Source organism: Solea solea, chromosome 4, assembly GCF_958295425.1.
Source record: "Solea solea chromosome 4, fSolSol10.1, whole genome shotgun sequence".
In the NCBI taxonomy this organism is placed as follows: domain Eukaryota; kingdom Metazoa; phylum Chordata; class Actinopteri; order Pleuronectiformes; family Soleidae; genus Solea; species Solea solea.
Genome location: NC_081137.1, coordinates 9,604,226 through 9,622,271, shown reverse-complemented (window position 1 = coordinate 9,622,271; position 18,046 = coordinate 9,604,226). Strand labels below are relative to the sequence as shown.

Here is an 18,046-nt window from a genome sequence, read left to right as displayed (position 1 = left end):
AGAAGACCATCAATCCCTTGAAATGATCTATGGACTGTCCAGTGTGGTATATGAGATTAGGCAGGCATAAGATAGAGGAGGTGGCTCTTGGTCAAAGGAGGTGTCTCATTTTTTATTTTATTTTTTTAAATCATGTTTCTCTTAAATTTAGGGTAATTTAGTTCAGTTAGAGTTTTGTCACTTATTATTAGATTTGTTGCCATCTTTATTTGTAAATACTTTGGGCTAATAAAACCCCTATATTTTTCACTTTGACCTGCTGTCCTTGATTCATGCTTAACCTGGTCCTTCACAATTTCCAAATACAGCCTCACCCTGTACTGACTGCAATTTGGTAGCAATCAATCATTCACCCCACACTCCACTGCCAGAGTGGAGGAGGTCCAGAGTCTGTGTCCTGGGTGGGAGGAATCAGCCACTATCCTAACTGCCCTCTTCAGGGTCCTGTAGGTGTACAGTATGTCTCAGTTCCTGGAGGGATGGGAGATTGCAGTCAGTCACCTTCTCTGCTTAACAGATAATTATTATCTTATCTGCTGCCAAGCAACGAAATTTCGTTGCCAGTTTTCACTGCTGTGTATTCTGTGCAATGACAATAAAAGGAAGTCTAAGTCTAAGTCTAATACACTCTGCCCTTACCCCTGTTGTTGGCTGCAGTGAACCAGATGGTGATAGAGGAGGTGAGGATGGACTCCGTGATGGCGGTGTAAAAGTACACCATTATTGTTACTGGCAGGTTGCTGAGGGAAGAACATCCTATGCTGAACTGCTTTTTTGGTGATTGAGCTAAAGTGAAATGACTCCACAATGTCAACTAGGGAGTCTCTCAGGGTGGAGGAAATTAGTGGGGATGGGTTCTAAACCCACAGCCATCCCAACTGTTTTAAGAGCATTGAGCTCTGAATTGTTCAAACTGCACTAGGACACCAGGTGATCAATGTCTGAGTCCAGTGAGCGTGATGTCATCTGCAAACTTCAGGAGCTTGACAGACAAGTGACTGTTGGTGTAGAGAGAGAAGAGCAGAGGAGAAAGAACACAGCCTTGAGGGGATCCAGCACTGATGGTCTCGAGGTTAGAGTCTTGCCTTCCTAGCTTCACCTGCTGCTTACTGTCAAACAGTAAGTCTGTGATCAACCTGCACATGGAGTCTGGGCGTACTTGTCTTGGACAAGAGCAGAGAGAGTGGCGCTGAAGGCAGAGCTGAAGTTCATAAACAAGATCCCAGTGTAGGTTCCTGAGGAGTCCAGCTGCTGGTGGATGAAGTGGAGAGCCAGGTTTATTGCATCATTTACAGAGCAGTTGATAGGCGGTCCAGATGAGAACTGGACTGTTTATAGTCCAGCTGACAGAGAAATAGTTGACATGAAAACATAAATAACATAGCAATAAAGAAAAAATATGGTTAGAGGTTCAATTCTTCATGTAGTGCTTTAGTTTTCACAGCTTTAGGGTTTATAAAGTGGTTTAGTGTGTCCACAAATTATTGGAGGTAGGCTAGGCTAATGTTTATATTAGCATGTATATGACATTTCGCTAGTATATAAATCAAATTAAGAATGTATCTTCTTTTTTTTACCTGGGATTTCCTTAGATATGAAACCAAACGAGTACTAGTTAACGTTGTTTGTTTACTTCCAGTGAGCTTGTTGGACAAAACTAAAGTGTGTGTGTGTGTGTGTGTGTGTGCGCATGCCATTTCTCTCTTGCCCTCCCTGACTTGTGTGGTTTGTGTGCTCTCTTTCAGTGTCCACCAGTGTTTTCTGTGAGTATTTCTCTCTCTCTCTCTCTCTCTCAGCTCTGAAAGAGCATCATGTCTGATCTTTAATCGATCACCCACCACTTCGGTTTGTCAGTTGTTTTTTTCTTTTGATTTGTGTAGTGCTTTTTTTCTTTCGTATTTCTCTGTTTCTCTGTAAAGATTTACTAACATGTTTAAAACATCAAGATGCCTTTTTTGTGCCAAATTTGTACTTCACAGGAGAGAAACTGTGTTTAAAGTTTAAAGAAAGCCATTAAAACAGTCTTTGAATTTAAATAAACGTGTTGTGTTGATTCTACATCCTTTCCATGATTTTATATAAACAAATATCTACTTCCTCTGCTCTGCAGCCCATCTGATGTCTTCTGCCTCATAAAAGTCAGACTGTTGGAACTCCCCCAAACCCCTGACCAAGCCCTGTGTCTTGTACAGGGGAAACACATTTGTAGGGCAATAGATATACTTCTCTGGCACATCATGGAAACAGGCATGAATATGAGTGCTGTTGGGACCCTGCTTTACAGGCTGGTGACAGAACCTGCACAAATGACCTGTTGGCAGCTGCACTGCTGACATCCTCTTTAAATGGTGACGTACAGCACGTGGTGACCCTGGCCACAGACCCAACGCATCAAGCTCATTCCTCATCCATATGTTCTGCTGATGGGATCAGTTACACTGGGTATGAGCTGTAAAACACATAAAACACTATAACATACAGTATACACAACAAGAAAAACATATAAATATGTAGGCTATATAAAACAGTGTCACCAAGGTCATTCAGACCTTCATCATGGACAGTGTTGTCCTTTGTTTCAGTACAGTATAAGTGTGATACAGACATTACAAAATGACATATGCTTATTATATTGTCTCTGAGAACATTTAAGAAAATAAAACATTTACCTTGAGAAGGAGACAGGGCTGCTGCAGGCTCTGAAGAACTGTGGGAGAGGACTGGCTCTCTGTGGGCTTTGAAAAACATATAAATGTTACACGTTTCAAGTTAGTGAAACCGAAGATATTTATTCACAGAGTTCTGCTCTCTCTCCAACCTGGGAAAACACAGTTACGGAGTCGGTAAATGAGAGTGCGAACCACCATCTTTTCCTCTGAATCTCGAGGCCATTTCTCAATATCCATACTTGTGCGTACTTGCCTACTCCCGTACTTGTGAAAACGTCATCAGCGTCAGTCCAAGTGCTGTTCCAATTCTCAAGTAAGCGAAGTGTTCTCGCTCCGCCCATTTCTACCAAGTATGCATCGGAGGTGACTTAAGTGTATTTGGAATGGCCATGTATCCCAGAATACATTTCGGCGGAACATAGCAGCAGATAATAGAAATATAAATCTGAAATAAATATTTTTCTGTGTCCCGGAACACAGTTTTAAGATCATTTGAGGCGAGAAATTAGTTATTTAGAATTCAAACATGAGGTTTGTGTATTAAGATATGACGTATTTATAGTTTGGCAGAGACGTTTGTCAGAGGTGATCAGCTCCACCTCAGCGGATGCTCGGCACTCACTGTGGCCGTTTCTCAATATCCATACTTGTGCGTACTTGCGTACTCCCGTACTTGTGAAAACGTCATCAGTCTCAGTCCAAGTTCTGTTCCAATTCTCAATTAAGCGAACAGCGAGGACGGTTCTTAAACCCGGAAGTGTTCTCGCTCCGCCCATTTTTACCAAGTATGCATTGGAGGTGACTTAAGCGTACTTGGAATGGCCATGTATCCCAGAATACATTTCGGCGGAACATAGCAGCAGATAATAGAAATATAAATCTGAAATAAATATTTTTCTGTGTCCCAGAACGCAGTTTTAACATCAACAACATATATGTATATATATACATATATATTTATATATGTATATATATATATATACCAGAGGTTGCGCTAGACTTTTTCGTTGTCTGTCATTTTGACTGAAAGGGTCATAAAAATCCCGTGATAATCAATTTTTACCGGTCACTTTAAATGATAATAATGACATATTCAATTGCATTGTTCATATTGCAGTGGAATATGAACAGTTCACCTGTGGCCTAAACGCACAGTCTCACACCTTCCTCCTGGTCCACATGGACTTAAATCGCGTGCCTGCTTGCGCGTAGTTATGCGTGGTAGGAAATCCCGCAACATGCGCTCCTTCTGCACCAGTGGATCAGCTGCACCGGTCACAGACGCGCTCCAAAGCCTCCTGTCCATAGCTCTTTAACGTGCTGTCAGCACGACAAGGATAGCGAGATGCATTGAGTACGGTGTCCAGGTCAGAAATTATGCTCAGATTCTCCGATGGGAATCTTTATTTTGTCGCACAACATTTTTCTATCCGCCCTCCTCAGCCAGGAGAACTCCCGCTCCCACTGAACTCGCCTAACCTCCTTACTGCCGCTTCCTCGCTCCGCTGAGGCCAATGGCTGAGTTTGTCCTTCATCTGCATCTATCCCTCTTTTTTCACCTCTTTTATCAACATAGTTTTTAGGGGTGTGAATTGCAATCTGTCAAAATGACGGATGGCTCTCAGATTTTTCCGTCATCGTTTTAAAAAAACGGTCAATGACGGAAAATATTCGGTTAACGCGACCCCTGATATATACATATATATATATACATATATATATATATTGTAACACTCTCAAGTGACGAGGAGACGTGTTCTCTCTTTCGCCGTTCCCGGCTAGATTTATTTAGTAACTCTTTGCAGCCACAGCACATGTCTCTCACACACTGCTCTGAACTAACGTAAACACACTGGATGGGCGTGCTCTTAAACGTAGCTACGCTACACTACCACAATCACACATGCACACACAGGTGCCACTTACACCACCACCCCCAGTACAGGTTCCCCTTTTTTCTTTTTCTTTTTTTTTACAACATCTTTATTCACAAGCACACATCAATTTTCTCTCCCACCAGTCCCCTAACCCCATTGAGACCACTTGTAATCCCCCAAATACCTTGGGGCACTCTTCACCCTTCCGGGCGCAGGGGTCACAGGGACCGACGAGCCTTCCCCCACCCCAGACCCTGCGTCACTGCTGCAACTGCAGGGGCCTCTTCATCACCTGCAGCAGCAGGAAGCCTAACTGGGCTCTCCGTACCGGGAGTCACAGAACCCCTGTGCGGAGCCAACCTGTCTCGGTGCAGCACCACTTTCCTCCTCTTAGGTGCTGGCAACCGCACCCTGTAGACCACCTCGCCTACCTTCGCTAGCACCTCACAGGGCCCCCGCCAGGGACTGTCCAGTTTAGGGATGTGGCCCTTCTTGCGTCTAGGCTCATTCACCCAAACCAATTCCCCCGGCACAAAATCCCGCCCCCACGACCTGATGTCGTAGTTTTGCTTCTGACGCCTCTCAGCCGCCTGCATCTGCTCCCTAGCAAACTGATGTGCTGTCTCCAGGCGGTCCTGGAGGCGCCTGGCGTACTCCGGACCAGGAGGAACCTCTGGAGCATCCAGTGGCTGGCCAAACGCCACCACTTCCCAAGCATCAGTAGGGCTGGGGAGCACCCCGTGGACTCCTGCACTGCCGACCTACACGCCATGAGCACCAACGGCAAGTGCCACTCAGACACATGAAGAGCCAGTTGCTCCCTGAGAGTCCAGTTGAATCTCTCGACTAATCCGTCACTCTGTAGCTGCAACGGTGTGGTGCGGGTCTTATGAATTCCCAGGCACTCGCACATCGCGGCGAAAACCCTGGACTCAAAGTTGCGACCTTGGTCACTATGTAGCGATTTGGGCACCCCAAAACGACAGAACATGCCCTCAACCAGCGCATCCGCGACTGTTTCCGCCTCCATATCAGCAATGGGGTACGCTTCCGGCCATTTGCTAAAATAATCCATGGCCATCAGGATGTAACGGTTGCCCCTGTCAGTGATGGGTAACGGGCCCACGATGTCCACCACCACTCTTTCCAAAGGGGCCCCCGCACGGAGCTGCTGGAGCGGGGCTTGTGAACGGTGTAGCCGGTGTAGGGGCGCTGCAATGGTGGCGAAACCCTGCATGAACCTCCTGTAATAGGAGGCCAGCCCAATGAAACTTTTTAGCTGCCTCCAATTTGCAGGAGTAGGCCAGTTCCGCACCATCCCTACCTTGTCAGCCATGGTGCTGATCCCCTCCCTGGTCACCCTGTGCCCCAAGAATGAAACCTCCCTCTTCATAAAATGGCACTTATCAGGGTGCAACTTCAGGAATTTCCAGGAGTTTCCCGTCTGAGGGCCTCCAACACAGACTCAAAGGAGCCCCCATGTGCCAAAATGTCGTCCAGGTACACTAGACACTGTTCCTGGGGAACATCAGCTAGCACTTTATCCATCAACCGCGCAAAGGTGGCGGGTGCATTGCACAGCCCGAAGCACATCACCTTAAACTGCCACAACCCTCGCCCGGTGCAGAATGCGGTTTTTGGACGGGACTCTGGCGCAAGCGGAAGCTGATATTACCCGCTGCGGAGATCCAGAGAGGAGAACCATGCAGACCCTGAAGGGGGTAAGAGTCCTTGATTGTCACCATATTAAGATGCCTGTAGTCAGCGCAGAGTCTCCACCCCCCAGTCTTCTTCAGCACCATGACCACCCCCCGACGCCCAGGGGCTATCTGAGGGCTCAATAATACCGGCCTCCAGTATTTCTGTAACCGCCTTGTGACAGGCCTCCTGCCGAACCAGGGGCAGGCGGCACGAGTGACACTTAATGGGCCTAGCCTCCCCCGTCTCGATCATGTGTGTCCCGAGGTGAGTCCGCCCAACCTCCCCCTCACACTTTGCAAAACACTCCTCAAATAGAGTTGTCCCCTCTGCTGTTCATTCAGATCACTCCCACACTCTCCCCATCTCCCCTCCTCCGTGGGTTGTCCCCCCTCCCCACCTAAGCTTGTGCACTGGTCTAGAACAGGTGAGGAAAAAGTACCGAGCACGCCACTGGCTCCTGCACCCGGAGTGAAAGTTTGTGCATGGGGTGACAGGTGGCGAGGTGCCACCGAGAGCCCCAGAACGGCAGTTGGGGCTAAGTACACTGGGGCCGCAACCGGGGGTCCCGGTGGCACAGCACTGGCCCCGCAGGGATAAGGAGAGGCCTGCAAGGGGGCATTTACCCTGTCCCTTTAGGTCACACACCCACCCGGGAAACTAAGTGTACCCCTCCCCATGTCCAAAACCCCCCCATTATCTACCATAAAATCCAATCCCAGGATGCAAGAATCCTGAATATCTTCCACCCACACCCTGTAACACACATTGATCCCCGCTACACACACATGCAACAACCCCACCCCCACCATAGGAGACAGTTCACCTGTGACGGTGCAAAGTTGTACCTCAGTCCGCTGCAGTGGTGTCCCGCTGGGCAGAAGGTCGGGTCGCACCAGTGTCACAGAGGATCCCGTGTCCACCACACCCAACCACGACACCCCCTGAACGGACACACACTTGGAACGGGCGCTCTCCACCTCTGTTGATCCAGCCAACTGCCATCGGCAGCTGGGCAGTGACTCCATCTGCGTCTGGGGGGGTTTGAGCCCCACCCCCTGGTCCATAGTGCTGGACTCCATCAGGCAATGGGCTGGACACAGACGGGGAACAGACGGTCTCAGTATCACCGCTGACCTGAACCCGGAGGCATCCCGACTGCTCCTGGCGGCTGGGACAGTCCCTCAGTAGGTGACCCACCTGGCCACACCCCCAACATGAACCCGATGGGCCACTGGGCGGACTCCTGGTCGGTGTTTGCTGGGGTGCAGGGCTGCGGAGCTGGCCAACCTGCGTCCTCATCAGGCCGGTCAGATCGTCCACCCACTCAGGCTTAGTCTCTGGCACACGCACCTCCCGGGCTGCTCTCATTGCATTGGCACCGCCCCCTTGGTCTCCGGCATGCGACCACACTGCCTCTCGCTGCACTGCCAGTCTCAACGCCTCTTCGATGGAGGAAGGATGAGCCAACTGCACCGCGCAGCGTAACTCCGGAGGATACAGAGCCCCTACAAAACGGTCCCGGGCCATCTGGCTCAGCACTTGCAGGGGCATGTCAGCATATGCACGCTGCGTCAAAGTCTTGATGTCGCCATACAGTGCATTAAGCGACTCACCGGTGCGTCTGTGCCTCCCACTGAGTTCAGCCTGCAACGTCCACGGCCCCATGTCCACTCCAAAACGCTGGCTCAAAGCGGCCACCAGCTTGCCATAATCTCCCCTCTACTCCGGGATCAACGCGATCACGATTCTGACACCAGTGTAACACTCTCAAGTGACGAGGAGATGTGTTCTCTCTTTCGCTGTTCCCGGCTAGATTTATTTAGTAACTCTTTGCAGCCAAAGCACATGTCTCTCACAAACTGCTCTTCACTTCCGGCTCTGAACTAACGTAAACACACTGGATGGGGCGTGTGCTTAAACGTAGCTACGCTACAATATATATACTACTCTACAATGCTGTAATATATCTATTTTCCACATGTATTATTTGTATTGTATATTTTAATAGAAATAAATTAATAAATGTTTATTAAAAGTTAAATATTTAAAATGTGAAAATAATAACAATATATATGCATTTATTAAAAGTATTTCATATGTTTATTTATCAACACTGTAGGTGGCGGTAATGAGGCTGCTGCACTTTCAAACCGTTCAAACAGCAGAACAATACATACATACTTGCTTACTTGAGTATTGAGAAGCCACATACTTGTGTACTCCTGTACTTGGCAAGTATATACTCCCAGTGTACTTCTTAAGTATATACTTCCCAAGTAAGCAAGTACGTACTTGTTTACTTGAGTATTGAGAAACGGCCTGTGCCTGGCGCATGGATGGTCTGAGGGGAGGGGGTAGGTGCGCCTCATATTGAGTTCCGTGCTAAACCGATACCCACACTTTGGTTCCCCCTTCTTATTCTTTCACAATACTTAAAGGCGACATAGAATGCTTGTATCACACATATATGTTAGTTATGGAGGTCTACTTACATATATTAACTTGTTTTCATGATTAAAAACCTCCTAATCGCTGCAAACGAGCCGATCAAAATATCTCCTCACTGACGCTCTCGTCAGCCGCGCTGTTTCAGACCAAACAGTTGCTGTGATCGGCCAGCCAACGAGAGCTTTCCTACTGTCCTGTGATTGGCCAGGTACCTGGAAGTGACGTAATAGATAGGCCAGCTCTCAGATACACAGCTTCCCCTCTGGCACGGTGGATGCTCTGCATCTCAGCAGCTACAACGAGAGTAGTTCTTCTTCTTCTTCTGCGGTTGAATGTACGCAACCGGATGTGCCCGGACAAGTGCCCACACCGGGAGGCGCTACGGTGGTGAGGATTTCTGATGACGACATCAAATTAAGGAAGTGTCGATCCGCTTCGCAGAGCCCAGGAAAACAATACAACACTATTTTCTCAGCAGTGGCTGAACTGTTTGTTCTGAAACTTTAGGGTTTCATAAACGAGGTAATGACGCAGATACACACACAAACGCAGCGTTAATTGGAGCTTCCGGTCTATGTCACCTTCAATGAAATAATATTCATGTTAAGTTAGACATTTAGCTGATTATTGCCGGCACTAATAAGATCATGTGTAAAATAATCAACTCATGTAAACACATTCAGACAAAATAATAACAAAAAGTGACTTTGTGTACTCAGATTAAGGTGCACCACATAAATAATAAAAGTTTAAAGAGAGGAAAAAAACCACAACAATATACAGTGCTTAACAAATGTATTAGACCACCACCCAAAGCCCAGGCTGCCTTAAATTAACAGCATTGGTTATTATAAAAATAATTTATTTTGTTTCTGTAATAGTTAATACACCAGTATGTAGACGCTCTTTTATGGAAGCGCTTTGCATTCACTTGAAAATAGATTTTTATGGTCTGTTTTTATGAGTAATTTATTTTTTTTCTGTTTTTAGAGTAATTTTTTTTCATGGTTTTTGGAGAGTTAGAGTTACAGTTTTTTTTAGAGTTTAGAGAGCATTTGAAACAATAAACACATTAATTCCTTTGTTGAGAGCTTGATTTAATGGTAACAACATGGATGGCTTGTTTAGTTTAATCAAGTTTTACTTTGATCTGGGTTTAAGACACTGGAAGATAGTCCACATGGATGGCATTACCATTAGTTTGTCACCTTTACACAGGAATCTGAGGACTTTGGTTATTCAGAAGGAAAAGGTTGATGGGGCATGTATGTGCGGGCAGGAGTCATCATATGTTCATGGGAGTCACTTGCAGGTTGGAGGTTCTCTTGAGATTTTGAAGTATCTTGATCATTCAGAAAAAGAATTACTCCGAAAAGGGGGAACAAATTGCCATGAAAAACAGAAAAAAAATTACTCAGAAAAACAGAAAAAAATCATACAAAAAATCAAACCAAAATTTTTTTTTTCTTCAAATGAATGCAACGCACTTCCGTACTCTTTACAATTAAAATATAAAATTATTATTATTATTGTGATACAATTTTCAAATGTAAAAACAGAAAAATAAGCAGATTATTGTTTTTTGATTAAGATGTGAAATTATAGTTATTTACTTGCATTTCTGAACAGAAAAATTAGTTTTAATGGCTGAATGTTAGGTTATGTACTTTCTGACTTTTCAGAGAACCCATTGAGCCGGCTTAAATACTGCGGTCAAGTGAGCAATCATTCGTCTTCGCGGAGTCAAGCCATCCGCACCAACGTCTTTAAGTGCGCCCGGATGCCTTGACTCCGCGAAGACGAATGACGGCTCACTTGACCGCAGTGCTCAAATGGGTATAAAAAGGTGGATTACTAATAATATTCAGATACTAGATATATTGAAATTAAAATACCACTGTAAAACCCATTAATAATATTTAAATAATCAATTTAAAACAATTTCAACATTCATCTTTCTGGACACTGTCAACAATATCACCTAACAAACATGGAACTAGTTAACATAAAACAGTCTTCATACATATGAATAAAAAGGATGAATCCACTATTTGAACAAAAAAGCCTCCATTTACTTTAAAACATTGGTAAAATATGTCGAGGAATGTGAAAAAGACGCTGTCTTGTGTTTCTCTGCTGATGCTGCTGCTGTGGCGCCACTTCTTCTCACTCAGAAAAGACCGTCTGTTATGCCAAACGGGAAACAGTGACCCATTTTTGTGGTCAAAAATATATAACATCCGCAGTGGTAAGAACTACCACAGAGAATAAGACCTGGGTTTGAGCCACGGTTATAATAAGGACTTCTGCATGGAGTTTGCATGTTCTCCCTTTGTGTCCAAAAACATGTAATATGGGGATTAGGTAAACTGGTCACTCTAATTTCACCATAGGTGTGATTGTCAGAGTGAATCGCTGTTTGTCTCTATATGTGGCTCTGTGATGGACTGGAGTACCCTGCCTATCACCCTGTGTCAGCTGAGATTGGCACAGCACCCCCGTGGATAAAGAAATAGAAAATGGATGGATATGACCCTAACAGGATAGCATCTGTGCTATCATTTTTGCAGGTTTGCAGTCAAATTCTGACAGTGACACGACGCCAACAGTAGGAGGCAGTAAACACCGCCCTCCTGCTCTCCGCCTGTAAGTCCTGGCAGAGGGCAGACATTCACCCAGGACACTTTCCCCGTGTATCAAAGCAAGATGGCAGCTGTTGTTGAGAATGTTGTCAAACTGTAAGTGTTGGACTTTTACTTAAACCTTACGGCAGTAGTTGACCCTTGCCGCGGTCATATCGAAGCGACAGTCTCATCCCGACACCGACTGTATCGCTAGCTAGTTTAGCCACTTTTCCATTGATTGTAGTAAGGTTAGCCTAAGCGTCGTATGTGATCACATCCTGGTATGAGAGTGAAAGTTAGCAGATACGCAGTTAGCGTTTCTGTAACAGCACCCTCGAGTCTGCGTGTCTCGAGTCTCCTTCTAAAGTATGGCCACGTTTGACCACAAATATATGTAAACATGACATGTCTTTTTAAACTAACATTTAGTGCAGCGTTAACGCCATTCAAGCACAGCTGCTAGGTAGCGCGCACGCTAACAGGCTAAAGAGAGTGTAGTTGTTTACGTCGTTAGCGCAGACTAAAGTGATTGGACAGTTAGTAATGAATGAATGAAAGTCCTGACACCGCAGGGCTAATTCCCCTGTAGCCTTCACGTTTATTGTTAGCATGTAGTAATCATTTTAGAAGTGTGAATCTGGAGTTTTGAATAGCCCACAAAACTGCTTGTTCTAAAACGTGTTTCTTTTCCCGCTGTCTGTATTTTACATGGCTGTACACATAAGCTTTTTCTTTTTTCTTTATTTCTTTTGTTTCTCCAACTTGACCAACAAATGAAAATGACATGACAACTAGATTTTATGTTGTCTTTACTTACTTGTTAACTGTTTCACTTATTTATTTAAATAGCCTTCCAAAATCGTTAAATTAATTTTAAACCACTGCCCTTTTAAACAAAGTTTAGTCAACAGCTTATAAGATGTTAAAATTGTGACATTGATATTGAAATATTTCAATTCTGGTTCAATAAAACTAATGTATTTAGGGCTGATCGATTACTTTTCGATTAATCAATTAGTTGTTTGGTCCATTAAATGTCTGAAATTTAACAATCTCAAAAAATCTATAATCTGTTCTATAATATTAAAACTTGTTTTAATATTAAAAACACTTAAATCGATTATCATAATAGTTGATTATTCTTTTTGTAATTGATTAATATTCAACTAATCAATACATTGTTGCAGTCTTAATTTAAATACCTGTTTATCCCTGTTATGCATGATCAGAACAGACAACATGAATTAATAACAATAATACATATCATTTAAGTCAGTAAACAGTTTTAATTACATAAACAATACAAAAAACAACTTTTTTTGTTCCCAATTTTTTTAATTGACAAGAATTCTGATGTAATGTTAAATAAATGAATATACTTCCCTTCACAGATATATTATTGTTATTTTTATTAATAATAATAATGATAATGATAATAATAATAATAACAATAATAATGATAAAAACAATTCCATGTCTTTTACACATATCTGTTTGCTTATCTTTGAACATCCTGATTCTAAAATTCCGTGAATGTGTACAGTGTCCATCAATGTATGTATGATATTTACTAGGGATGGGCATAAATGTTTGATTATTCTTGATTATAAAGAGTCTATTACTATGACAATTTGTAATATATTAAAAATATACCAAACAAATGTTTTATCAATGATTGCATTTATAATATCAAATATTTCTACTCCAGTAATGACCTTCTTGGTGGTGTATTTAATTTCATGAGGTGGCAGCAACAGCAGTCATTAACTTAATGTGTGTTTGCAGAAGTGATGACATTTTGGCTGGAGTTTAGAATATTTGAATATACAACAATAAATACAATATTTATTGAAATATATTCCCTAGAGATATTATATGATATAATATATTTGCTAGAAATGTACATCTCTAATATTTACGCATGTCTATGTGCAACTTATTTATATTCCTATATGGGTGTATGTATCTGAATATGTCAGTTTATGTTCATGTAAAACATGAACTGGATGAATTTATGGGGTTGTGAGGGACTTTGAGTTGAGCTTCTGTTTGTATATTAGTGTAACTGTGCTGCGTTAAATTAAGATTTATTGTATTTTCATAGAATGAAATCACAATGCATTATCTTAAGATACTTTGATTGTCCTTAAAGACTGAGACCTTTCAATATTTAATTATAGAATTAGAGCAACCCAACAGCTCACACAGAGCAGTGTTACCACTGTATATTAGCGGCATGCAAGTGCAAAAGCACTTTTGCTTCAATTGGATTGGAAGAAATCTCTTGTAGAAGCAGACTACCAGAGACTACCAATGTGTAGAATTTACAGATGCAGAAATGGAGAAACGGTTGTGTCATCAAGTGAGCAATGGCTTATAATGAAAACATATGAAGAGGTGAAACACTTGATGTAAAAGATTAGATACAGTCGCTTTTTATAAGATCAGAGGAAAAGCCTCACAGATAATTGCAGACCGACTGAATCCATATGTAGCCCAATATAGATACTTCGTTTTTTTTTTGTTTTTTTTTACAAAACAGATGTCCTAAAAATTCAAGAATGGGTCTGTTTTCAGTCCAGTGGCAAATCTTGCAAGAGAAAGCTGTAAAACAACAAGAGTTTTCCTACTGCGACTGTATCATGGGATCATGCTTTATGAAATTGAAGATACACATTATTACTGAGTGACATTTGTTTGCTATAGCAGTATCTGGCCACTAGAAAGCACTAGAGTATTCTGCATACAGTTATTAAAGAGTTGTTGCCTGCATTAAAGTCAGCTGAATGGAAGATAATATGTCTGCACCTGCTGTTTGATGTCCAGAGATATCACAATTCAGAAATAAATGAGACGCTGAATTTATCAGATACACAGTGTGGCAAATCATGCATTTATTTAGATTTTCCATGTGTCCATTTGAATATTAGAAAATGCGGCTTGCAAAAATAATAATAAATAAAACATAGTCTTTGCCATATAATCCGTGTTGACTTCACAGCTCCGTGCTGTTTGATACTTCATTTTGGATACCATCTCTGGATAATCAATACACCTCATGAAGGCACTTCATCAGAACTGTCCTGAAACAGTGTCCAAGTATCAGAGCTTCATCATCTAAAACATTGTCCAAAAATGGGAACACCAATGTGACAGAAACAAAGATGACATGAATGGGTATTTTATTTATATTAGACTTGATTGACACCAATTTTGGTCTGTTAGAATTAAAATAACATTGAATCACATAATATTTTAATGCAGGGTATTAAACTGAGGTAAATTACATACAGAACATCATAAATACATAAGTGTATTACATGTTTATTTCTGATCAGCGTGACAGCCGACTGAACTGATTGAGCAGCAGGACTAACAAATCCTTGTTGTTTAGCCTGGTCCACTGCACAGAATACATGGTAATTTATGCATACGCATTTCATGCTTTTGAGGCTAAATTCAGCCAGAATAACTGACATAGCCCGGCTTAATCCCTTATTCTAGTTTTGTGCAAAAGGCCCCAGAAGTAACTGTTCAAAAGTTGTATTTAACATCAAATATACTGTCAAACTAGGTTTTAAAGTCAATACTTAACAATAAAGTTGCTGATAACTAATGTAGGCAAAATGGGAAAAAATATGTTTGATATGAATACTATACACAGTAACAAGAGACAATGTACAATACAAGTAGGATAAAGGTGATTGTGTGTGCATGAAATTTATTTATTTTCGTCTGAAGAAATTCAACTGTAGGACTTAAAATAATAATTATTTTCTTAATTCATTAACCTGTTGATTTGTTTCGTCCACAAACCTCAAATAATGATGTTCTCAAATGTCTTGTTTTGTCTGTAAACCAAAAATCATCCATTTTAATGGTTACTTTGTGATATAGACCAAGGAAATATAAGCCAATCCAATCAATTATTAAAATAGGTGATTGGTTTAACAGTGGATTCAAACATGATTAATCCTTGCAGCCCCAGTCATGTGCTTTGCTCCATGGTAACCTGGAGTTGCAGATGTTGGATTACAGGTTAGTTATCGAGTCCCTCTGTCACGTATTTGTGATGAAAACAAGGCTTGCTTCTGTTTCTGCTGATGACCAAGCTTGTTGGTTGTTGATGTAGCAACAAAAGGGAACCTAATATGGCTCTCTATGGCTGAAAAATTAATCAAACTTTGATCGAAATCGCAATAAGGCCTACTACAAATTTCAAACTGCAGAAGGTGCAATATTTGTTAAAGCCAAAGGTGTGTCAAAATATAATTTTAGATTAATTATTGTCTTGACCTATACACATCATATTCTACAGAAGGGAACATCTTGTTTCTCACAGATCTCCACAAAAATCACACTGTAATCATCTTAAGTATGTTTTTAAATGAAAATAATGATGTAAAAATGATCATTACCTTTGATATCGCGACTCATATTGCAATCCCTGTCTAAATAATTGCAATTAGATATTTATTCAAAATCATTCAGCCCCAGCGCTCTCAAATTATGACATGATCTAGTTTATAGACATTGTCTATCATCTGTCAACAATACAAAGAAATAGAGCAAAGTGATAGAGGTTACAAATGTTGTAGTAAGGCTGAATGATAATGAATGACGATGGGGAAAATATTGTAATTTTGCCATTAGCTGTTATAACTTCAATCACACTGATTTGTAAATGTATTTTGTAACATGAGATTCAACATGGGACAATATGAAAATGTCCTATATACTTTTGCTCACCTAAAAATGTTGCGTTCCATTACAAATAATGATATCTTCTAAATTGTGTATCAGATCCAGATGTAAATACCTGGAAATAAAAGCTGAAATGTTCATTTTTGTCCCATATTCCATCTCATGTTTTCTTTGGAAATGGCTTCACTGTTCAAATACAATAGGAGGGCACTGTATTAACATTTAAGAATCTGAAAACCCATAGTATTGACCACACTCTCCCTCGCCTGGGCATGGGCCACTGGGCTCTCCCCGTGGAGCCAGGCCTCGGGGTGAGGCATCAAGTTGCTTGGGCCACTTGTGTCACAAATGTGTATTTCTGTTGTCAGTGTAAAACTTTGGAATTCTCAAGAGAATGATGGGTTGTACAAATATTTTTCAGTTTTAAATATGTATAAAGAAATTAGACAATATGCACTTGAAAATTAACTGTTTATTTGTTTTGAGTATGTGAAAAATAATTTGTTTTTTTTTTAAGTTTGATGTTATTGTCATTAAGGGTGTAGGTAACGAAATGACCCACTATCTGCTACTCTCCAATCATGAAAAGTGTGGAATTGAAATATGTATTTATGTATATCAATGTCATATTGTATAATTGTGCACTTTCATGAAAGGAACAAATAAATAAAATAGTTGATTAATTTAGTCATTGGCAATTCAATTAATTATTGCTGATTTTTTTAATGTAGTAGGAATAGTCACCACAACTTTTAGTAATCAAGCAAATTATTGAATACTCATGCCCTAGTTTATTGTAGGACTGCATTGGTTTTATAGCAGGCTACTGATATTTCTCTGGTTTTGTTCTGTCAGTCTGGGCGAACAGTACTATAGAGATGCTATGGAGCAATGTCACAACTACAATGCCAGGCTCTGTGCTGAGAGGAGTGTTCGAATGCCGTTCCTCGACTCTCAGACTGGTGTAGCTCAGAGCAACTGCTACATTTGGATGGAGAAGAGACACAGGGGACCAGGTGAGACATATTCACTGAGTGTCTGAATCTAAGACCTACCCTGTTTAGATCCCGTATTAACATCTGTTTTGATACTATCACAAGTGAACAGTGGTATGTTTTAGTTCTGAATGTAGGCCCAGGCGACATTCAGATATACAAGATATATTGGGATATGATTTTGCACACAGTTCATGAAATGTTTTCATTTGGAAAAGTTTCGAAAGGTTTTGTGTTTGTCAAAGGAGAGTGACTCTACACAAAAATCTGAGTTGTGTATTTTTACTGTTTTACTGTTCCTTAGGTATGGCTCCGGGGCAACTCTATACTTATCCGTCCAGGAGGTGGAGGAAGAAAAGGCGGTCGCTCCCTGCAGAAGACCCACAACTTATCTTTCCTCCTGTCAAGTCAGGTAGAACTTCAGCATTCTCTATTTTACCAAAGCTATAAAGTTTTATTATCTTCAGTAGGGCTGCAATGATTGGTTGATTACTAAATGAATCGTCAACTTTTTGTTTGAGTTTTATGTGTTTTTTTTATCATTAAAACAAATTCTCAGAACAAAGAAATCATTAAAACAGATTCATTTTGTTTTGTGTACAACACAAGACATTTCTATCATCATTTCCAGGTTTGGGAAACACAAATTGAGAAAATAATTGACAGATCAATTGATTATGAAAATAATCATTGCAGCCCTAATCTCCAGGACATTTGAGAAAATATTTCAGTTAATGGGCTTGTAAACATCATTTATTAAATTGAAAGTTATTGTTGCATGTTTTGTTTTTCTGCTTGTGTTGTAATTATAGAGGTAGATTTAGGAGCGAAGAAGGATGCTGTGTTGTCGTCAGATGGCAGCAGCCTAGAGGCTCTGTTGAAGGGAGACTCCTTGGACAAACGGACGACCTCAGAGCTGCGAGGGTCTGAAGAAGACTCTACCCTGAGCGACTACACTGTAGGACTGAACCCTGCAGCTCGGATTAAAAAGGTTTATTTATTCATTATGTTTTATTGTGTCAAGAAAG

At 41.5% G+C, this 18,046-nt stretch overlaps 1 protein-coding gene across 2 annotated transcripts in view; it reads left to right on the top strand.

Moving 5' to 3' along the window:
• The first annotated feature begins 11,292 nt into the window (after nt 1-11,292).
• LOC131458055 (zinc finger protein ubi-d4-like) overlaps nt 11,293-18,046 on the top strand; it is a 28,317-nt gene continuing 21,563 nt past the window's right edge. For both annotated transcript variants that reach the window (XM_058626735.1, XM_058626734.1), the window contains exons 1-4: nt 11,293-11,433; nt 16,879-17,039; nt 17,323-17,430; nt 17,831-18,009. In XM_058626735.1, coding sequence (XP_058482718.1) covers nt 11,402-11,433; nt 16,879-17,039; nt 17,323-17,430; nt 17,831-18,009 — 480 coding nt within the window. In that variant the 5' untranslated portion in view covers nt 11,293-11,401. The remainder of the gene's footprint in view (nt 11,434-16,878; nt 17,040-17,322; nt 17,431-17,830; nt 18,010-18,046) is intronic.